The following is a 23,968-nucleotide window of genomic DNA, read 5'->3' as shown; positions in this document are numbered from 1 at the left end:
CACGCAGGCTGCCCGGCTCCTGCAGGAAAAAAAAAAAATAAAAAAAAAAAAAAATCCCAGAAGTTTGGATCAATCAGAGAGAGACAGAAGGAAAGGGGAGAAGGAGGGAAAAAAATAATCCAGCCTGCAGCCCCTCTGAGCAAGTGCTGGGGACCTGCGCTGAGCACACCCTCCCGGCTCCGCCGACGGAGTATCGCAGCCTCATGTAGTGCCTTCAGGAGTCTACTGAGGGCTGGTTCTTCTAGGGGTGCAGCTGGGGACGGGTGGGGGGAGACAGAGGCGAGAGGCTCTACGTCTGGTCCCTGAGCTCTGCGCTCCCAGCCACTGATTGCTCGTCCGCCCAAGGGTCCGGGCTGAGGGATAAGATGAGTGAGAGGCGAAGATCGGCGGTAGCCCTCAGCTCCCGAGCGCACGCTTTCTCGGTGGAAGCCTTGATCGGGACAAATAAAAAGAGGAAACTGCGAGACTGGGAGGACAAGGGGCTGGATTTGTCCATGGAAAGCCTCAGCCCCAGTGGCCAGCTAGGGGACAATGAAGACCCGACTCAGTGCCTGGACCTCAACCCCGGTTAGTGCAACAACTTTCTTTTCGGACCCCCCCTGCCCCAACCCCGCTCGCCGCGAAGCCCTGCCGGGAGCTGCTCGCCGGGAGGGCGGCGCCGGGCAGGACGGACAGCGAGTCCGGGGAAACATCCGGGGCTGGGGGTAGAAGGAAAGGGGAGGCGGATTTTGCGGGGATTCCTTAGGTTTTTTTCCCTTTTTCGGTTCACAAGAACATTTCTCCTATTAATTCTTCCCCCCCCCCCCCCCCCCCCCGCCCCTCCATAACTCCACGATCGGAACGGCATGTCCCCTTCGCTTCCTTCTTCACTCTCTCTCCTCCCCGTCCGTCCCTGCCGGTCGCGATTGTCCTTCCCGGGTGTCTCGGGACACGCGTTTCGTCTTGCTCCGGAGCTTCTCCGGAAGCCGTCTGCTTCGGGGGCAAAAGAGTGGGGCACGACACTCGCATCCTCCCGCGGGAGGGATCAACCCTCTACTCTTCGATGCGGCTTTCAGACACACGGGCCACCACCTCGAGTCTGCTCCGCGGAGACCGTGCTGCCCTAACCGGACGTTTCGGTGGAGAAGGCGGGAGCCCCAGATCAGCCTCACTCCGAGGCGAGCGCCAGCTCCCGCACACATACCCGCACCCTGTGGCGAGCCCACACCCAAGACCTCCACGGCAGCCCGACAGCGAGTGGCTGTGGGGCCTTATCCTTGCCCCGGGATAGGGCCCACCGGGGTTCAGCGGCGCGGCTTCGCTCCGCGCCCGCAATAGTGCAAGCGCGGGGAGCGGCCCCGGGGAGGGAGGTCTCTCCCTGTCATAGGGACACTGCTCCCGGCAGGGTAAAGGGCCTCAGAGGGAGAGTGAGCAGCGGGTGAGGGGAGCTCCGAGGCGTTCGGGTCTCCCCGGGAACCGGCGAGTAGGGAGCAGCGCCGGGCGCCGGGCCCTTGCTTGGCTGCGTCGTATTTGGGGAGAGAGAGGACTAGACGCCCCTCGTGGTATTCGCATGTTTAATTTTAAACGTTCTTCTGTTTATTCATTTTTATTTAAAGGGAGCCGGTCTCTTGGAGCCGTTATTTGGCTCAAGCGAAACCCTAGAGCCGCTCCTGTGTCCCCCGCAGGCCGCCTCTCTGCGGCCTAAAACGACGGTCCCGAAAAAGTAGTGACACCGAAGGGTGAAAGCGCGCTGCCCTCAGCGTCCGCGCTGCCTCCAGCCCGGCTCTCCAGCGAGTTGGAACGGGACAGAGGGAGCAGCCCCGCTCTCACAATCACAGCGTGCGGAGACGGCGAAGTTTAGAGAATTTCTCTTTACTTCTTTTTTTAATTTCCTATTGGGAGGAGTGGGGAGCAAAGGTGAAGCCATTTCTGTGCGCGACCCAGAGGGAGAAAGGGCAGAGATTTCCTCCACTCGCATCAAGTCCACTCCGTGGCACTTGGAGAAGAAAACACCTTTTAAATATTTTAATTGATTTCTTTTTATTGCCGTGACGTTCCCCGCGCTATCAGTGAGCATCAACTGCCCAAAGCGCAGCTCTAAAAAAACCCAACGAAACAAAGGCAACAAAAGAAAACCAAAATTATTATTAATACTAGTAATCAAAAAAAAAAAAAAAAAAAAAAAAAAAAGAAGAGAGAAAGCATTAGACATTGAGGTCTAAAAAGAAATCTACGGAGTGTTTTTGAAGGGAGGGAAGGACCGGGAACTCTGGAGACCTCGCCCCACTCTGCTCTCAAGGAGCTGCATTTCAAATTTGCTTGTAAGAGCAGCACCCGTTCCAGGTGCGGAGCCTAAGGAGAAGGAGGCAAAATCTGGTGCCTGGGACCTCCCTCTCAAAGGGCGTCAAGGAGAGGGGACAGGAACGGTCAAAAAAGCCAGCACTAAAAATTACAGCTCGCGGCTTCCGACTCTTCCCCGTTCAAAATGATAAATACGCCAATGAAACGACCAAAAAGAAAATAAAAATCCGTTTTCCAATAACAGAGAAGATATTTGCACCAGTCTTTTTTAAGAACCGTCTCTCTTTAATTTTTAGCCACAGTAGGATATATATTTTGGACGGTCTGAAAGTTTAATTTTCCCGCTTCTCTACGAATTCGAAATAAAAAAACCTAGAAAACTCCCCCTGCGCTAGACTGGAGAGCGGGAGAGGATGGCTGCTAATGCCTGAAACCTTAGAAAGCAAACGTGATGTTTTTCATAAAGCAAAGGAAATCAAGAACAGTTTGAGAAATCATTTTTAGGAGGTTGATAGACTTTAAATAAAGTCCGCCACTGTAATTTGCTCAGTCACTTCATTAAAGCTAAATCCTCCGCGGTGTACCTTTGCTGCTGGGTGAAAATTGATTAGCGGCTCTATAATGGCCACCAAATTCCAGCTTTACAAGACTCAATTAAGAACAAACTTTACACCTAAAGTATTTTGAACTTGCCAAATCTCCAGCCATCTAGCGAAAAAAAAAAAAAAAAGGGGGAGTTTTTATAGCGTCCCAAAGGTTCAAAACTCCAAGTCGCTACTCCCGAGGAACGCGGGGCTGTTCCTTCTGCTGGAGGCATTATTGGTGCGGGTGTGCTTACGGAGAGGCCCAAAAGTTGCACTGGGCGTTGGGGAATTAGGTGCTGGTTTGCGTGTGATAACGGAAATCGCTTTAGCCGCATTTATCGATGTTTTCGCGTAAACCCCCTCAATTTCAGCTCAGGAAGGTTTGAAGGGCTGGAAACCGTTCGCCGCTGGGAATCAAACTCCTCCAAGAGAACAGTAAGGCTCCGCTCTCCTTTTCGCGGCTGTTTCTCGTGTAGGATTTTGCTCTCCGTCTACACCGCGGATGACACCCGGCTCCCCATGGAGGGTTGCGGGGTATCAGTGGAACGGCCCCGCTCCCAGCCGGCTTGGGACTTCACGCCCTCGGTGCTGGGCATGTACAAAGCGCAGCCTTGGGGGGGGGGTGGGGTGTGAGGCAGTGGTCCTTCGTTCCCCCGTTTTGGCGAAATCCCTCACCCCTAGCGTGCGGTTTTCCAGCTTTGCCCAAACCTTTCGGTGACGATATTGGCGATCCCAAATAGCCTCGAGCGCCCGAGAAATTCCCTCGTCACCACCGCGGCCGCGTCTTCCCGTTTCAGGCGAGGTGAGCAGGCTGGGGGGTGGTGCGTGGCCCGGGGCGGGATAGCGTGGGGAAAGGTGAGAAAAGCGAGAGGATAAATCTCACAGGTTTGTAAAAAACCGTCTCCCGAGCATCCAAGTTATTTATGTCTCAACCATGAATCTTGCCGCCAGAGTTAATGTGCTGTTTTACGAGACTCATTTAAAAGGGGGGCGGGGGGGGGGGTTGGAGGAGGGGGGAGAGAAATAAAGCCGGATTTTAATCTCATGTGGATTTTAATCACGGAGTTGTGAAAAGGAATTCGGGATTACAACGTTTCTGCCCCTCTTCCCTTCCCAGTCCACTTGGGGCCGCGGCCGGGTGGAGGGGCAGGGATGGTCGAAGGGCTCGCTGGAGCCTTTCCATGCTGCTGCCCGCTGCCGGGGCCGGTCGCCCCGTATCTTCTGTCGGCCCTCGGCTCTCCCGCCCCTGAGATATATACAAGGATGATGATAAGGAGGAGGAGGGTAGGTGGGCGCTGGCGACGGCGGTCGCCTCTCCGTCCCCTTTGCCGGTTTGGTTTCAGAGGGCAGCAAAACAATGGGCTCGGATGACTTCTGGGTATTTATAGATTAAACCTGAACAGCGGAAAGGTCACGGGGGGCCCAGGCGCTGCCTCACTTGATATGTATATTATTTATCATCGTTTACAGCGGTGGCTTTCGCCGGCCCTTTCCTCTGCCACTCCAGGGGTGCAGGGACAGACCGGGGCAGAGCCGAGCAGAGCCCTTTCCCTTCGAAAGTTTCAGATGTTTTTTTTCTGCTACACTTCTCCCCGCAGACGCGTTTCTCCCACACGGCAGCCCCCTTGGGCAGTCGGGGTCGGTACGCGGTAAGACGCGCTGCATGGGCGCTTCGTGGGCAGAGCAAAACAGTGCGGCTCAAAACGTCTGATTTCTCGGCTTTCGGACAGTCACATTCTTCGCAAAGAAACACGCCGGTGAATTTGTAAACGAATTTCGCCCGTGCAGTCTTCCTGTCGCACATCCCACAAGTATTTTTCTTTGCGTATATTAAAAATGCACGCATCTGTTAGAACAAACAAACAAACAACCCCCCAAACCCCAACAAAACCGGCAACAGCAAAGCAATAAACAACGAAACAACACAAAAGACAAAAAATCAAGACATGTTGAGTGGGTTTTGTTTTTGTCAAGCCGCGAAGACATTGCATTACGAATTGTTTTTCGTTCCGTATGTTTTTCTGAAGCTACATTAGCGAGCTGTTGCGAGGCTTTGCAACGAGAGAAAACAACATGGCACACGTTTTCAAACCTACATCGTGTTTATTACAGACGCTTATCTCTAAGATTAAGATCCGATGGCTTGAGGAAGAGTAAAACCATCTCTTTTACCTCGGCTCGTTGTTGTCGTGCCCGGTCCGGGAGGGCGCAGCAGTGCCCACCCCAACCCCGCTCCGCAGCGGGGTACCTGCTCCTCCTCTCCCTCTGCACGGCCGTAGGGGGAACGGGTTGTAAAAGCGGGAGAAATGGATTGGTAATACGTGATTTTTGTTTGTTAATATCACTGCTTCTGAATGCCTATATTGGTGAAGACCTACTCTTTGAGCAGTGGCTGCTAAAGGCGTGAATAAGGAGTGACTTAATTTAGTTCCAGACATGGTTTCTCACTTCAGCTTTTGTTTGAGTGCTCGGTGAATGGCATTAGGATTTCGAGAGCTGACAGAAAACTTTCTCGCGTCTCTTTCCTGAGGTAGGGTGCACTGGTGTACACCGTTCTTTGCACGGTCCTTAGGATTTGCTGGTGAGCAGCGCTCCATAACAACGAGGTGTAAGGCAGATAGCATCAGCTTTGCCTGTAGCAGAAGTCCTTGGGAATGGGATTTACTGATGCGCTGTCTTTCTAACAAATGTGTGTGTGACTGGGATTGCATGAATTCATTCCACCTGTTGGATCATCAGTTTTCCTCTTAAAAAGGGGATGCCGAGCTCAGATCCATTGCTCCCTCGTGTATACGATGGGAGGAAATGCGAAAATCTGACCCTCATAATGCCTCTGCTCCCCCTGTACTCTGGCCGCAGAGCTAACGCTCTTGCCCTACTCAGAGGAGGCAGATGGAGCTGTCCAGATGAGAGCCAGGAGACCCCGGTGGGGGCACGGGAAGGGGTTGCCTTTGTCAAGTTCATGCAACTCTGACCTTGGAGCCGGAGGAAACAGAGAGCGAGAAGGATTTGTCTCTGTGGTAATATGTGTCTTCCTGAATTGGCGAACTCCTGCTGCTGGGTTTGTGAAACTCTTCCTGCAGAGAGGTAAATTGCTCACGCTGTATTAAGGGGGCAGATAATAGAATAATACAGACAAACCTTACAGAGCAGCAGAGTGCTAGAAAAAGGGCAGCTTGTCAAACAACCTCTTCCTTTCTTTTATATGTATTTTAAATCTGCAGCGTTTCTTACACAGGTTTATTCCATCTGCTGGGAAGGGCAAAGCTGCCTTTTCAAAAGACGTTTCTTGCCTTTGACAAGAACTTTGGGAGGATCCACAAAGCTTCTGTTACAAGCAAAAGTCAAGCAATTCCTTACAAACCATCAATCACTTCTGCCTCCTCCCACCTGGGACTGAGCGCTTATATCAAATATCAGCCCAGCTAGCCTCTCCTCAGGCAGAAGTGTCCTGCTTTATCTGTATCTGTCTCTAAGGAAAACTGATGATTTTTTTCAGATGAAAAAGTTGAAAGATGTCTTCCAAGAACTACATTTGGGAAAAGAACATTTGCATTGTTTTATAACACAGTGGGTGCCACTTACATCACCTCTGTTCATACAGATCACTGTTCCTATTTAATTAGTTGGATTCCTGTATGAGTCTTTGCTTACGGTATTATGTCTTCAAAGGCTAAGTGTAGTTTGTTTGTTTGGTTGGTTTTAATTTTTCCTTTTTTTTCCTGCCTTCTGATCTATATTAATAAGCTTACATTAGTTCAAAAGATGTGCTAAAATCAGTCCAAGAGCGCTTGAGAGATTCTGAATATATTGAGACCAGGCTCAAAATGGCATTTACACCAGTTGTTGTTGCAAGTAAAATCTATTCAGGTGTGATTTAAACCACTCCAAGTGTCCAAATTGAGGTCCATAGTTTATGCTGGTGATGTAAAATCAAGCTCAATTAAAGAAGCATAAGACTTCTAAACCTGACATTTCAGAAATCAATATTGTTTCCTGGAGAGGTTGAGCTTGCTGGTGCCTGTTAATGGAATCCCAGGACTTTATGCTAGATATTAGCTCTCTGATACGCTCCTGAACAATAAAATTGCTTTGCAGTAATGGGGTTGAAAGTGATGTTTAAATCCTGACAGCAAAAGCAGGGTGGGTATACACGCAAATGGTCAGTACCTGCCAGTTCAGTAGCTGTGTGACTCCATTAGGAAGAGCAGTTTTTCTACCTGGGTGTACAAGGAAAGGTGATGAATGTGGGCTGCCCGGTGCTCCAAGTGCCTCGTCCTGCCCAAGCAGCTCTTCATAGCAGGGCATTGAAAGATGTGGCTTTTCTGGCTTATTATTCAAACTAGAGTTTCCACAGGTAGAGTACACTGTTCAGCAATGCTGAGCCAGTTTTATTTCCACAGAAAAAACAATGCTGTAGCTTTTTTCTGCTTATTTCCAATACTGGTTTAGAGAGGTTACTAATCCTGCATGCTCTGCACATGGAGCATCTGCTGCCTCAAAATAAAATGTCATTGCATTCCTTGTGGTAAAAGCTGTAGTGTGCTCTGGTGAGAAGGGCTAGGGAAAGATAACACGGTATAATAGTAAGATTAAATGGAAAATATTTTTGAAAGCAGATTGGGAAATTTTAAAACTCTGAGAGGAAATGTGGTGCCAATTCAAGTTCTAGCAACAATATTCATGCTGGAGACACCTTCTAGTGGCATATTTTGCAAGATCAGAAAACAATGAATCAGGAAATCCATCCATGAATTGGCAAAAACACTCGTGACAATACTGTTTACAACAAGATTTCCATATGATGTTTTCTCAGTTCAACTACTGATATGACTGTGTGTAAAGATGGTGAAAAGACTGTCCAAGTCATCCTCTGTGACAGTGGGTTGTCCAGTGTTTGCTGTATATTTGCGAATGCCAATTTACAGCTGCTCGAGAGAAGACTCCACTTAGCAAGTGTTTTAGGCCAGCAACAGTTGATTTGAAGCAACAGGAAAATTCAGAGGAGGGTTTTTAATTTTGGGACTGAGCAGAAAAAAAGTGAATAAAAGTTGAATAAAAGCTGGTGGTTTTTTTTTTTTTTTTTTTAGGTTTTTTTTAATTCACTTTATTGAGAAACAAGAAAATGTAGGTTTTACCCTACCTTTAAATATTCATTTTTGCATCATCAAACTACTGAATTTTTTTACGTTACACAACTATTTAAAAAAATGGATCCCCAAACCTCCTTGTTTAAATATCTAAAAAAATATTTAAAAACTAAATTACAACATGAATTTGCAATTACAAAAAGGAGACGTTTTGGGTTTAAATAATAATGAAACCAAGCACTGCGATATTGAAAACTGCTTCCCAGTTTTCCTTCTAACAAGCAAAGTTATTTGCCAGATTTCAGCAGGATTTCATAAATAAGTTTTATTTTCTCCAAGGCTGTATTTTCTTGGTCAATTCACCATATAAATATATATATGGCAAATATGTATATATTCAGCTTTATATATATATGTATAAAGAATTTCAGTTAAACTCCTGAATGGTAGGATTCAGCCCCTGCATAGTGGATGGTTTCACTGCACTGCATCTACACCTGCTCATTCCTCTTAAGGCTTTGCTTTTGGGGAAGATCTTCCAGTATTGTTAAATGGCCATTTTCTGCAGTGTCCCCATGTGTAGCTCTTGGAAAGGAGCTTGTGAAGAAATTATTGCCGACCGCCTCTAAAAGAACCGATTTACAGTTTCTGAAGAGTACTTAAGCAACTGGTTAAGACCTGACAGAAATCATATTAATAATCAGCATACTTATATGAATGCAGCCGCAGCAAAAATGGTTTTAAAATCAGCGGGCCAGAGCACACAGAAGAATTATGAATGACTTACAGTTCTTCGGCTTCACTCAAGGACTGGGTGCACTCTCGGCTTGCGTTAACATTTTTCCCATGACCAATGAATTAACAAACCTGAGCCTCTGATTTTAGGAGCTTCAGGAAATAGAGAACTCTCTGATCAGAAATCTGCTCCAAAACTAAGGAGAAAACTGAAGACACCAGAGTGTTTTGCTTTTAATGAGTAAAGAAATGTGCACTGTAGACTTCGTAAGAAGCTGCATCAGTTGATAGTAGTATCCCTAAATAAGATACCAAAAGTGCTGACTAACTCTGTGAAAGTTTATGGACAGAAAATTGAAGGAGAGCACAACACAACATTCAGAAATGTATGGTGCATACAATGTGTAGGTTAGGGAGTCTTCGAAATTAAGTTCTTGATGTTTTATCCCTGAAATGCTGGTGGATCAGTTCTGTAAATCTAAATTTGCAGTGGAAGAAGGGACCTTGGAAATAGATGGAGAGATGCACAGGTAGACTTTTTTTCCACCTACATGCCACACTGGGTTGTCCTCGGTCCTGCACAGAGAATCCTTTCCAGAGGACATATATTGAATGTTTCTTAGTGCTATTGTTAACACTTCTAAGCATAATTTAGTTGAAGATATTATCCCAGTGCTGCCCTCTCATCCCTTTTTCAGCTTTGCATATGAGTGCATTTTGCACAGATAAATGCAAATGTAGTTTAATTGTGCTTTAAGCAGTTTCCTCAGGGCAAAAAAAAGGCATTTCAAAGAACTTCATGGTGCTGATTTTCAAGGGCACAGCTTTTGTGACCTTATTTTCAGTGGTGTTAAGAAGGCGTAATCGCCACAGAGATCTTGACCTCTCGCTTGATTTCTGCTCTGAAATGCCTGAAACAGACACTGATAGTCAGAAAGCAGCCTTCCCCCTTAGCACAGCTGTCAAGAGTGGGATAATTTTGACTTACGTACAGGAATTTCTTTTTTGTCTGTTGGAATTCTGTGTTGGTCTGTATGAGTAAGATAATCATGACAGTGAGGTTAATGCCTGGGTGATCATTTTTATGCTATGGAAGGATCATGTTTTCATTTGCTTTTCAGTTTTGCTGTAAATGTCTGATAGTGTGAAAACTACCAGATTGGATTCCACGCAGGTTTCTGGATTATGCCCATCTTTGAAATTTCGAAGTGCTCTTGCTTTTTTTATTGTGTCATACAATAAACCAGTGCTCCGTACAAGGCAACAAGGCTGTCATTTTAAACAGAGAAGTTGTTTTTTCACTTTAGGAAACTTAATCTTTTTAATACCAGAAGGTTGTAGGAAGCTGGGAAAATACAGAATACAGCACATGGCTGTGGCTGCCTAATAGTTTTTATTTTGCTCCAGAATTTAAAAGATAAACAGAAGATTTATTATAGGATTTGGGGGTTTCCTGTGCCAGGCTCCTTGAAGCAAATAAAAAAAGGTCTTCATTTACCATCAAACAACTCTAGCAAAGTCTCCATCTGCCTAGAGGCAAGGCAGTCACGTTATTCACTTCAATGCTTGGGAGTGTTACCCACATAAGACTGTAACATCACAGTTCTGTTCTGCAGGTCCTTGCAACGCTGACAGAGCAGCAGAAAGCCTACATTGCCCCGTTACAGACTGCTTGGCTTATTCTGCACATAGTAATTCTGTTTACTCCATAACTCAGGAAATTGCGCCTGGGCTGAGGAAAGGGAGGGTGGCTGTGGAAGTGCCTAGCAGTGTGCCATTACAGAAATGGACAATAATTAATAGCTTTTGTGAAAATATAGTAATATAATGCAGCTTCAGGGGAAAAAAACAACCCCTTGTTCTGCTTCTTGGAATGAAAGATTCAATTGTGAGGTGGCTGTTTATTAAAAGTGTTTCAAGACTAATTGCTTGAGTTACATGAAGGTGCTGAGCATCATTTATCCGGGGTAATTTGGGAATAATTGATTTAGAAAAAATGGAGAGAGGCTTGACTGAGTACATCTGGGGCACACAAGCGAGTAATCCAGTCTGGTTACAGCCTTTAACAGAAAAGCAGTTCAGCCCCAAATGGGGATGAAAAGCATCTGGGGCATTTGTTGCCTCTGTCCTTTTGCCATGTCAGGCGCCCTGCTCCTGGTTGTGTTCTTGGCACCCGATGGTCTGGGATATTCCTGGGCTTCTGTAGGTCCTGACTTATTCATGTTCTAAGAAATGGTAGAAGAGTAACAAATCAAAACTAGGAGTGCTGTAGCTCAGCCTGGATGAGGACTGGGTGCCCTGTGTTGCTCTGAGGGGCTTTCTTAGCAGGGGCAGGGACATAACACACCAGTGAATGGACAGGGTCACTGTTGTGTTAGATTCACTTTAATGTTGAGCTCTGCATGTGTGCATTGTCCTCCTGGGGATGAAGTGATGGTGAAATCAGGAAGAGAAACAGGCAGAAAGTGGGATCACTGTTGGGAAGGGAAGAAGAGAATGAGACAGGAAAGGGAGCGGTTCAGGGTTTCATTTCCTACCCACCAGCTGCTCATGGCACAAAGAGGATTTAGGAGCTATTTTCAGACTTTCCCCCTGCAGCTGGGTACCCTTCTTTCCACCCCCAACCACCAATTAATGAATCGCATGGTTCCTAGAAATGAAACACAGTTTGAAATAGTTTTTGAAGGCAACTTAGTACATTATACCAGACAAATGTAATCATCTTGTGTAGCTTAGATATATAAGAGGCCTGGGGGAAAAATGGGAAAACCTCTCAAATAAGTAGATGATTTCACGAAAAAGAACAAGGATTCTTCCATGGTCTTTGTTCTCTATGGTTTGATATGAAAAAATCGGGAATCTCAGAAGAAAAGTAAAGATTCTTTAAGATGAAATATTTTCTTTTACGGTGATTTTTAAAAAATAATATTTAAAATCCTATTTACTACTTTTTCCACTTTGATTCGGGTCTTCAGCCTTTTTCCAATCAAGAGATGGAGTAGTTTTAAGTCTATTTTACTATGCAGCTGTATTGGCTGTACATTATTGATTTCCATTGTAGATAAAAATCAGCTATTTCAGTTCTTTAGATTATTACTATTGAAATTGTGAGTATACAGAAGGTTATTTATGTGCCTCAGAGAACACATTAGTCATTACTGCAATGAGCATAGTTATTTATTATATAGGTATACCTAGAGGCAATTTTGAATTGCTAATTAAATTATACATAGCACACTTCTTATTGTTAAGAAAGTAATTAAACATGACTTATGATCAACTACTAGAGCTAATTCAGCTGCCTCCTTCTGCTCAAAATTTATACTTATTATTTTGTATATTTGATTGTTTTTCCTGGGGATGGAAGGAGAAGGGAGGCAGCTTTTCTGCACAGCGCAAAATTGATTGGAAATGTCACCCTGGCTAAGGCTAGGGTGAAATAAAGGATTCTTTATTGAAATAAAGAATTAAGGTAGTAATAGTTTCTTATTACAATTATTTGTACTCAAAAGAAAATAGTTATTTGTGAGCTGACCCACAATCATTTTATTTATGAATATTCAGACAGTTGCAGAATATTAATGAAATCGCTTTATGGTCCTGTATGAAAGTATAAAGAATTACATCTCAGATGCACATTGCATTTCCACAGTGGTGATGTTAGTTGTGCAGATAGAAGGGAAGAAAAAGCTTGTTATTATCATGGTCATCTAATGAAGTGTATAATAATTATTTTGTATTTTTTTCCTGAAAAATAATTGTGCTTCTTTTTTAGTCTTTTTTCCCTATTTCTGCATCCTTTTTTCTTTATTCCAGATTCACAGTTGTAGTATTTTTGACTCATCTGCGTTATGACTCTTCTACTGTGAATCAGGATGCTTATCCAGCTTTCTTTCCGAAGCAAGAGGTGATTCATTGTTAGCACTTGGGTTGCTGCACATACTTGTTGACTTTTTGTGACAGCCTTTGCTTATGTTTAGCAATACAGTGAAGTGTCAATCCACATCCAGGATTTCGGGACATTACACTTGTACAAAGAATAATAGTTTGAAGGTGTTGCTGGTTAGTCACCTTCCTTTAATAAGACAACATTCGCACCAACCTTTTACACTGTGGTTGGCTGAATTTTTTCCAATGTACATACTAAGATGTGCTCTTCATTTCGTATGCCAGACTTTGCTCCTTTGAGCACAGCAGGTCAAATGCTCTTAACTCTTCCCTGGTATTTCTCTCATTAGGAAACAGGGTCTTCAACCAGGATTTTTCATTATTTTACTTGTGGTCTGAGTTTGACATCGTTTAATAATAAATTCAAAGGGCCGCTTGATGATATTTGAGTAGGAACACACATCTCAGTACAGTGGAAGCCCTAATCGAATAATAAAGAAATCAAGAAAGTAGAGTTTTCTGAAGTAGAACAGAGGTCTTGTGTTGTTTCACTGCAGGATGGATTACTGGTGAAATCTCCATTTTAGAAAGGAATATTTGGTGACAAAATATCAGAAATTCCTGAGACATGTTTCTTCTTCCTCTGTCTAAGATGTTGGGAGAAAAACCCTTTCTTCTTGTATGCTTTAAAAATAAACAAGGGAACAGAAATCGTTCATTACTCATTTGTGACTGCAGAGAGCAATCTGAAAGCTTAGTCTGCAGAGTTTGCACAGCAATTAGAAGTAACAGGCTTTCCAATTCAAGTTGTTGGCTCAAAATGCATCCTGATTTAGTAAGGAAAGCACAGGAATCAGCCAGTGAAATCTTCCCTTTACAGAAGAGATTTGCGAAACTGGAGGTCTAATAGTTACATTTTCTTAAATTAAATTTAGGCTACCCTCAAGCAAGCAGCTGAGTATTCCAGCCCATCCTGTCACTGTATAAGTGACAAAAGCTTAACAGTGACAATGGCTTCAATCAAATCTCTGATACTCCTGATTTTTAGTGAATGTGGTTCTCTCTCATTTTTGTTTATGTTTTATGATTTGTTTTGTTTAAGAACTGGGGAGTTTTTGCAGGGAAGAAATTTCCAGTGCTTTTACTAGTTCAGGAAGGGTGACTGCCTAACATTGCACAGCGAAGAATTTGGATTCAAATGCCATTTTGCTTGCTGTATACTTTCCCCCCGTTGTGTGTATGTATAAGCCTTTCTATACAGATTTACACTATGTCCATGTATATATTATACTAATAGTATTTTGGAGAGTTTGTTTTTTTTTTTTTTAAATAGGACTGTAGTCTAATCTTTTTTCTTTAATCTAGACCCCTGAATTTAAACATATTTAAAACATTTTAGAAATACCAATATTTTCTGTTCTTATTTTGCACTTAGTGTTTGTTATGGCAACGGCTATTAGACACTAGTGTTGCATTTGATGGCTAGAAATAAGAGAATCATGCTCACTGAAAGGTTTCAGGCATTTGGTGATGATAGCTACTGTCATTTTACAATGGAACACCTGTTCTTATATAGGGCAGCAAAAAAAAATCCTTTGCTTTTTAAATGGGAAAAGCATTGGTTTATGCATCAATTTATCCCATTAAGTTTGCAGCAAGTACTTAACGTTCAGGAGTTGAACTGTCTGCTTGTCTTTGATGAGAACCAGTCGCCAATAGTAACATTCCCATTTATCCAGGAAATATATTCACGCAGCAAGGGTTTTCCTCTAGGCAAAAGTGGAGGTGGAATCCTCTTTTAGAAGGGCAATTCAAAAAGTTCCCTGTGTTAAACAGAAGTGCAAAAAACTCTTTTAATGAAAGACAGATTGCAAGCGTTTGCCTAAGATTAGGTTGCTAAGATTAGATTGCTAAACTGAAGCAGAGCAGTTGAAATTCCTGCATCATTTACACCCCGATGGCAAGGCAAGGGCAAAAGCTGGAGGGAAAATATGTGATAGTACAGAAGCAAACAGCTGTGAATAAGAAAAAGCTGCACTTTCAGTTGCTGAATCTCTTAGCAAAAGAAAATAATAGTTTAGTATAGGCCAAAATAAGCAAGCCCTGGGCTATGCCATGCCATAAATCCTTAAAGGGACACTCTCAACTTGGATTTAAAATAAATACCCACCCCTACCCCCCTCAGTTCTGAAGCCCTGCAGCTCCCTTTAAATACCCTGTCTGGCACTAAGAAGTGTGTAAAACTTCAATTTTTATTCTTGGGGTCTTTCCCTCTTTGTGTTTGCAAAGGTGGTTTCTGTTAGCCAGCTTCCTCCTTGCTATCTGAGGCCCTGATCCTGCCAAAGTATATACATGTCCTTTCTTGTGGTGAGACTCCCATCAAAATCCCTCCCAGCAGGAAAGGTGAGCTCACATTTATGTGTTTGTAGGATCAGCGCCTAATTGTAGGGGAAATGGAAACTGCACAGAGTTCTGTCCATAGCACAAAGTAAACAATAGAGAATATGGAGTAAAATATATTTCTTTAATACTTCAATTATAGAAACACTAGATATGGTGTGTAACTCTAGTAAGGGACAGACATTTCAGAAAGGAATGCAATTTTTCCTGTTATAAATACATAGTTGTGAGCAAAAACGCTATTAAAATGGCATGTATTGAAATTATTGTAGTTGTGAGGTGAGGAATCAGGTTCTTCATTTTCATTCTGCATTTTCCGTCCAGTGTAAAACTGTCAAGCCCGTTTGTTGCTTGCTATTGAACTCCAGTGGGACTTTGCTTTTATTTCCCTGGTGCGTGATCTTGTTCTGCATATTTAGCAGTTCTAATGATGGAACTTAAGTCCATTCAGAATCTGCAGTAGTTTTTAAGTCACCTTTTATGGTGCAACACAAGACAGAATGTTAAACAAAATGAAACTGTGATCCCTTATATGTCCTTATTCAGAAAAAATAATCTCACTGAAGTAACTGGGAGCTGGAAAATGCATTGGGTGCAATTTAGACATTTACTTGAACCTAAAAGGTTAAACTGCATTTAAAATTGAAAGATGTTATCAAGGTTTAAAGCATGATGCTGGCTTGCATGACCATAATTGAAAAAATCTAGTCTAGCTATAGCATGCTACATTTATCTGGTGCTAGATCAGGTTGACATAGAGACTGCAAACCTGCTGTCATCTTACGGAGCTAGGCAAAGACACTGCACAAAGCCCTATCAGACCCAACATGAAGAATGGGAATAGTAGCAGTCTGTTAGGGGATAAATTATTGTTCTTTCTGGCCATTGATCAGTCGGAGTTGGGGAAAGGTGCTTTGCTAGCTATTACTCAGTTTTTGGATTTCAGTTGTAGGAAAGTTATGAAGAGAGGCCATCTGTATTTCTTGTTCTCTTTTCTTGCACACTGGTGCAGCTATCTTACTGAGAGCCAGTTGCAGAGCATAGGCAAGATGTTAGTATTTAGATCTCCTAAAATGAAATAGGAATGACTGCACTTCAGAAAGATTTTATAAGCATTTCCCACTCCAAAGGCCTAGTTTTGTTCTTCTTCTGGGTCTTGAATTCTTGATTCCTTTTAAAGGGTATTTCTATGAAAGAAACAAACTTCTTGCAAGCAGCTGGACAAATGACTTGCCTTATGTCCTGATGCTCTCATCACAGAAACATTAATTCCTCCTGCCCCTTCCTAAATGGTTGTACCCTGTTGTTTGCTGATACTTTTCCCTGAATATCCCATAGCATCCCAATACAAGTCCAGCCAAGCACAAGGTAGCATTTTTTCCATCTGACTCCTACTTCAGGGTGTTCTGCCTGGATGAGGATATAGAGCAAGCAGTCGAGAGAGCCTCTTAGTTGAGGGTGCCAATTGGTTTAGCCAATCGATTTTCACAGAATTTGTAGAAACGTAATTCATTTGAGATGCCCATCCCTCTGTCAAAGTTGGTTGAAGCCGGCCAGTGAGTCAATCTGGATCAGTGGGTCCAGAATATTAAGGGGAAAGGCATAACTGATCAGCTGGTAGCCTCCTGTGATCCTAATTTCCTAAGAAAAATAGCTAAAATGTTTGATACATGGACAGACAATCTATCTCCCTACATTTTATATCTCAGTGTTCAAAGGTTAGAGTTATTTAATTTGCTTATGAAAGGATGATGAAAAAATGTCCCACATTTTCACACAAGGTTTGCCTTTCATATAGCTTCATTCTTCAACTCTCAGATCTGAGTGCCACTTTAGGAAGCAAATGCAGCTGCATAATGCTTATGCATATGCTGCTAAAAGGTACTGATTATTTGTACCTTTTTAAAAGACACAGGTCTTTTAAACACTTTTCTTCCCTTTCCCACATTATGGGATGAGGTGAGAGATAGCTTACAAAATGCTAATTGTTAGCAATTAGTGGACAAATTAGCACTGGAAGATACAAAAAATAATGTCAAACCTATTGTTTTAGAGACTGCAAATTCACACAGAAGGTAAGGTGCTTGCAGATTTGCTTGGTAGCTTGGTTTAAAGGATATAGTGCTTCCTGATAGTGAGTGCAGAGGAGTACGGACAATTGGAAGCAGAGCTTGGCCCCAAGTCCTGCTACTTACCTGCTGCTTGACCTTAAACCAGACTTCGGCCATATCAGTTTTGGTCATTTTGTTTAAGCTGGTATTTGAGTGTTCAATGAATGGTAAATAAATCTATGTGTATGTGAGACCCATTGTGTGATATCTAAGGTACACTTAAATATGGTGGAAGATTATCAGCTGAACGCAAAGCTTAGCCTTAACTCTTGTTTTGAGAAGTTCAGTGCATTAAACTGCATTATTAAAGCACTTCAGGGTTTCATGAATGTCATTTTATCTGCTTGATTTTTCCAGAAGGAGATTTGGGTTGTTTCACATTCAACCTATGTACTGTAACGTCACCTTAATGCTGTCTCTGACAAACCATTCAGGAGCATTTTCCCAGAGCCCACTGTGCCTTACCCACTGCCCCTTCCCTTGGGCTGTTTTAGAAGCCCTGACAACTCAGAAGGAAATGTTTCCCCTTATTTGGTAAATGTTAACATTTTTCCAATGCTAATTAATGCAGAATTAATCTTTTATAGTTTTTTCAGTGGTTTGATACTAAATAGTTACATCTGTGGAGTATTGACAGGATAGTTAGAATCTCCCTGGCAGGGAAACCCAGATTAAGAGCCCATTTACCACATAAGACTAATTTAAACCCCATAGTAAGAGTTTAGCATAGTTTGTTGCTGCTTGTGTGGAATACTGGATGTGAATTTCACTAGAATATTTATAGATACAACATTCCTCCTTTGTATCACCATCTGCTCACCACCTCTGTTTCTCTAGCTGAGCTTCAGGGTCTGTACCAATGTCAGCGGAAGCTTTAAAATCTGCCATTAAAATAGCAACAACAGCAGAGATCTGCTGTTAAAATAATAGCAACAACATCCCTCTGTGGGATGCTAGGGAACACATGACTATGGACAGTCCTGATCCAGCATTCCTTTTGTGCCCTGGGAGCTTTTTGGTGGGGGGAAAAAATGAGAAAAAGAATGTATGGGTATACTGTATTTGTGTATAGATAGATGGAAATGTGGAACTACTTTTTCCCATTGTCCTTCTAGCTGAACACTGGGGAGAGAGTGGAACAATGCATGGAAATGCCATAAAGGGAATGTAAAGAGACACTCGGCAGATGAATTCAATATAAAGAGAGCTAAACCCACTGATAATATACACTTTTCCAATGACTCTCCATGTAATTGTGACTAAGCCAGCTTCAACATATATTACACTTGATGGTAGCAGGATTACAGTTAAGGGGAACAGTCCTTATATCTGATAGCAGTGGGACTGAACTTGTGGGTCTAGTGTGAAACACCCTAAAAACACAAGTACAATTGTGAGCAAGAAAACAAGATATGCTAATTAAAGTAGTAAATACACATTAAATGTTTGGCAATTTTTTTTTTTTGTAAGGGAAAACCATTGTGGTGACATGGTCCACGAATCTTTTTTCAAAAGATCTAGGTGGCCAGTGATACAAAAGAAGCTGAAAAATGTTTCTGGATTGCATTTCAGCACATACACACATCAAATGAATTCTCATCATATTCAGTTGCACAAGTTCTTATCACAGTTTTGTGTGTTTGACAGAACTTCAGAGACAGGTTAATTCCTGATATGTAAATAAGATTGTGGTGACTAGTATGAAAGAAAAAGATGATCGCAGTAATCAATAACATATCGTGAGAAGCTTTGCTTTTCATATTTTCATACTGCTTTGATAAAAAAATATAGTGTAAGGCTTTATGCAGGCAATCTGAAATACAGCATAACGTGCTTTTTTTTTTTGAGCAGAGAGAAACTAAGGGCTTTAAAAATCGTCTTTTTCACAAAAGAAGAATTTAGGACTGCTGAACTAAGCTAACCATAACAAAAGGGTAAAAAGGACAAATCCTCAAGACAGAAAGTGCCTTTGGACTATTTCTTATTCATTTGCTAAGGACGTTAACAGTGAAAAATCAATGGGGTGTTTTGAGCGCCTGGGGTGGGATAGGGCAAAGGACATCTTCTCTGGTGCAACAAAACCTGTGAATTACCATCCTTTCAAAAAAGAAACTTACTGTAATCAGTTTACATATAAAAGTAGATGGAGATTTGCTGATTTTTACGCAACTGCTTGGTGAATAACTAGGCAGAAAACCAATTCTATTTCTTGTGGTGCAATCGCTGTGAAGTGTAATGCTCACTGGAGGAACCATAAGAAATGAAGTCTGGAGGACCAAGACTGTTATTAACATCAGCTGCATATCAATGAAGTGACTGCTTGGAAAATATTAGTGCTAATTGATAACATGGCATTTCCAAACAGCGGCATTGTTAATTGGTAGCATTCAATCTCTAAAATACTCAGTAGTAAAATACTCTAAAATCTTCCGCAGCTATCACATAATCCAAATGTTTTGTTTTATGGTGTAGGAAGAATACATACAGCATTAACCAAAAGAAGAGCAACACAAAATGGCAGCTTATTAAACAATAAATGGATGTTTTAACAAAGATGAAGAAGAGAGGAAATACCATTTCTGTATGAAACTTTATTTCCTCTTGCTTTGCACAGCATTTTTTACCTTCTGCCCTTACACATTTGGAGAGTGCAGTTGGTTAAGTGGAACATCAGATGAAGGTGGGAACTGCTAGCATTTCTACTGTCAGGGGGAAAAGGGCTGCTGCATTTTGTTTCCCTCTAAACTGTGCGAGTCTGTCAGCAAGACTGTGGAAATGAACAGGAGACCAAAACAGGAGGGGGAAAAGAAGAGATCTCCATAAGATAAGGGAACCCAATTTATTATTTTTAATGACAGGCATATGGAAGAGACACATATACCACAGCAGTAACAAGAAACAGTCTCCCATTTAGTAACTGTAGAAGATAGCATTTATTTTTATGGCAGGTCAGGAGCCCAATCCACAAAACAGATGAAACTTTGCTTTCATGAGCTCAGCAGGCCAGACCCGTACCATGCAAGTCATGACTGCAGTTGGACTGGTCTTTGAAGTTAGATGTATCTGCCTTTGCTGTATCAGGCACATGAAGTCCAAGAACGTTAGGGGCAAAAATCTTTAAAAGATTACCGTAGAGAAAAGGGGAAGTAGCATAAAGGAAAACAAAGACAAAACCCACATTCTTGTGGCTATAAATCAGTTCCAGTGAACTGGGTGAATTTTCCCTTGTTGTTACTATGTGAGGCTGACCCGAAAGACAGAAGTACAAATACAGTAGCCAAGTGGGCAGAATAGCAGTGAGATAGGCATTATCTGTGTAACCTGAGATAAATTCCTTTGTTCAATAAAAGTAAGAATTGCACAGGGCAAGCCACACCGACGAGGTCAGGCTGGGCTGCACCTCTTCTGTGTGCCCATGACTGCCTGTCAGTAATCCACAAGAGCCTGGGACATGGGTTTGAGGCTTTAATTTGATCTTGCATATCTAGTGGTTTTTACTTCCTTGGTTTATTAAGACACTGTAGGATCAATCATACTCACTCTGGGATTTTTCAGAGAAGCAAATTGGGATGAGATGCCCAGAAGAAGGTTTCTGGCCAGACACACCTTTTCTGTCAAGGACGTACCTGCCTGGATAGGGAAGAATTATCCATCATGAAAAGTTTATTTGGGTACAACAACCCTGCTCCTTCTTGCTTATTCCTGGCTACTTTAAGCTACTCTCTGTTCAGCTTGTTTCTTACTATCTCTTCCCCAACTGTCCAGCTTTTTTCCCCCTTTTGCTTCAGAACCCTCTTTCTTTGCTTTTCCCTAGAAAACTCACCATGTCCATACTCTCAGACCATCTTGCCTACAGCAACATTACTGCTGATAATTTTCTCCAGATGTTGTCTGGCACATGATCATCAGGCCAGGTCCTTCCTAAGATATTTACCTTCCATTAAAGAAGAAAAAAAAAAAAAACAACAAAAAAACAAAGACAATTTTCTGTTTAGAGAAAAAAAAAACAAAAAACCAACAACAAACCCAGACCAAAACCCAGACAGACAATTCAAGAATTGCAAAATAGGATATTCAAGATTCACAAAAATATTAATGTGATACAATTCACACAACAGAAGAATTACGCCTGTTAAGAAATATAAAGAAATGTAGTATGGGAATAACATATGTGCAATAAGTAAGGAATCAATAATATTCACAAAATACATCGTGGCTAATGATTTGGGCTTACTATGTGGTGAATTTCTGCCTTTTGTGTAAGTAAAGAACAGAATCTGGATTTACAAACACTTTTTCCTCTTCTGCCTAACTTCTGGAAATGGTTCCCCGTCTGTTTCCAAGGCATTCCAGAATTAGCAGGCTGTCTCTTTAGGGAAGAAAGGAGAGGGCAGCTTCAAGGATGAGGGTTGGCATCTTTCACATTTAATCATTTAACACTTAGGATCTCACATCAAAAGGGATGTCCTCTCTTCCTTCTGCACCAAGTGATCTACATGCGAGGCGCAGGCAGCCCAGCTGGTCTGAGGAAATATTGCTTTCTGCTACATGGGCTTGGGCTCTGGTCAGGTCTGCTCAGAATGTTTGGGTCCTTGGCACAAGCCAGGATGATAGAAAAGGAATTTGCATCTCAAAAGGCTCTCCAGTGGGAAAAGTCACTGCCACAGAATATACACTGAATTGCTACTGAGATAGAGACATAGATAGAACTACCTTTTATTAAAAGTTGGTTTTGAGGGAAACTCGCCTAGAAGATGAGTAGCTTATGTGTTCTCCCTCTCATTCTCTATGCTGATGTATCTATTTCTCCATTAATATTATATCTATTTTAGAAATTGTTCAATTTTTCCTTGAGTTCATCTTTGTGAGTTTCTCAAAAGGGCAAAAAGGTCAGGTGAGAGCTCTTATACAGTACTTGCTGATTGCTATTGCTGACTGAAGAGAGGAATTCTTACTTTATTATCACAGATCTTTTCAGAAGATTTGATACCTTCCTCAAAAAAAGTTAATCTAAATGGGTGACAGCTGTCATAATACAAGCAAAACTACACATTAGATTGAGTGAAGAATTCTTTATTTTTAACCAAGATGGTAAATTGGAAAAGATTAAGGGAAAAGAGGTTTTTTCCTGTTTATCTTTGTATATCAAGGAAGTACAAGTAAAGAGGTGGCTTAGTTTTTTTTTTTTGTTCCTAATCTCTCTCTTATGCAGCAGTCATCTCAGAAATTTCCTCACACCGTTCTCATTCTGTATCAGTCAACAAACATGGCTTTGCCTACATGTATAAAACATCCTTCTACCAAGTTCCTTATTTCAGCTGAGCTCTGGAATAATGTGCCACTCTTTCAGCCCTCTAATATTTCCCATGGTGGGAGGCCTCCATAGTACAGAGCTGTTTGGTTTTGCCTGTTTCCAAGTGAAACACATGACAACAGCTTTTCAAGGCTTGAAAGTGCTGTCTGGTACACATACAAGTAGTGAAAAAGGAAAAGAATGTGAGCGAGTTTATAAATTTTTTTTTTTTTTTTTTTTTTTTTTTTTTAGCATCTCAGAAGTCTCTGTTCTTACTCAGTTTCTTAAAGGTCCTTTTTAATTTTTTTAATAAATTTTATATTTTGGACCAGATGAATACACTGTGACATATTAAAAAACCTGAGATCTAGATGTATCTCATTGAATCTAGTTTTGTATCTGACCTTTTTTTGGGGAAATGCAGAAACCCAAGCCTTCTTTTTATCTTGACTAACCATATGATGAGCAGTATCTGCATGTTTGGAACATCTCTGCTTATGAGGCATTCTGTGCTAAAGCTTTCATAGAGTTATCACTGGTTCTATCTGTGATCTGTTCCCCAGTTGCTTTATTTTGAGAACTCTGCTTAATTCCTGTTGGCCAAAATGAGCAGCTATCAGCTGTCAGCAGGGCCTTGTCAACTGTCTTCCACTTGGAGACATTCAATCCACTAACAGATGAGTTATAGGATCTTTATAGAGCATAAGTGCAAGTTTGTCAGCGTATCTTCAAAATCATATTTTTAGTGCCATGACTAGTCGCTGTTATTGAATCAAATACATTTCCACATCCAGAGACAAGAAGTACAACCTATAGAATTTTCAAGTGTTGCAACTACCTAGGGTTTAAAATTTTAGTTTATTTGTTTCTTCCAAAACAGAAACTACTTCTTCCTTGCATGATCTTAATAAATAGGTCAAAGACATTGGATTTGGTCATAAACACATCTGTTCCTGCTGCTTTGTTTGCATTCAAACTTTTAATGACAGTACTCACTTCCTCCTTTTAAGTGGGTTATCCAAGAATTCTTATTTTTCTTGTGGTTCTGTGGGAAAGAAGTCCTTAAAGCACTTTAAAAGTTGTTGGCTTTTAGAGAGTTGACTTGCAATCAATAAAACCTTTTGTTTTCAGATCAGCCAGCATCTCTTCTTAACATGTTACCAGATGTCCCTTGCTGTCCCTTTTGAAGAAACTGCCATATTAGCTGTGGGTTTTTTTAAGTCTGTCCACCATCTTTTACTTCTATAATGTTTCAGTTGATGCATTTTCAGACCTGTTCTGTTGAACACATTTGCAGGAAATCCACTCCTTCCAATCCTTGCGGATTTATGCATTTTTAAACAAAACCTGTTAGTACCTTTCTGCTTATCTCAGACTGAAAGGGTTCCATCAGGCCTTTTTCTTCACTTTTTCTTCTTAATTTTTTAAGATGTAAAACTTTACCGGTAACTTTACCGGTAACTTTACCATTTATCCTTGCCTTATAAGCATCCCACGGAGTTTTCTTATCTCAGTGAGCTTACTGTTTTCTTTCAGGTAACTCTGAAAAAGCTATAGATACTTATTTTGCCCTAGGTTATAAGCAGA

The 23,968-nt window shown here is 41.9% G+C and overlaps 1 protein-coding gene across 1 annotated transcript in view; it reads left to right on the top strand.

The window, feature by feature from the left end:
* Positions 1–365: 365 nt before the first annotated feature.
* TBX15 (T-box transcription factor 15) overlaps positions 366–23,968 on the top strand; it is a gene marked incomplete at both ends in the record, with an annotated part of 93,429 nt that continues 69,826 nt past the window's right edge. The window contains one exon of the mRNA XM_080613073.1: positions 366–567. Within this exon, the coding sequence (XP_080469199.1) occupies positions 366–567 (202 nt within the window). The remainder of the gene's footprint in view (positions 568–23,968) is intronic.

This window comes from Psittacula echo (assembly GCF_963264785.1).
Source record: "Psittacula echo genome assembly, chromosome: 3".
Lineage (NCBI taxonomy): Eukaryota > Metazoa > Chordata > Aves > Psittaciformes > Psittacidae > Psittacula > Psittacula echo.
Note: the sequence above shows the minus strand (reverse complement) of the source record. Positions and strands in the feature narration are given on the sequence as shown.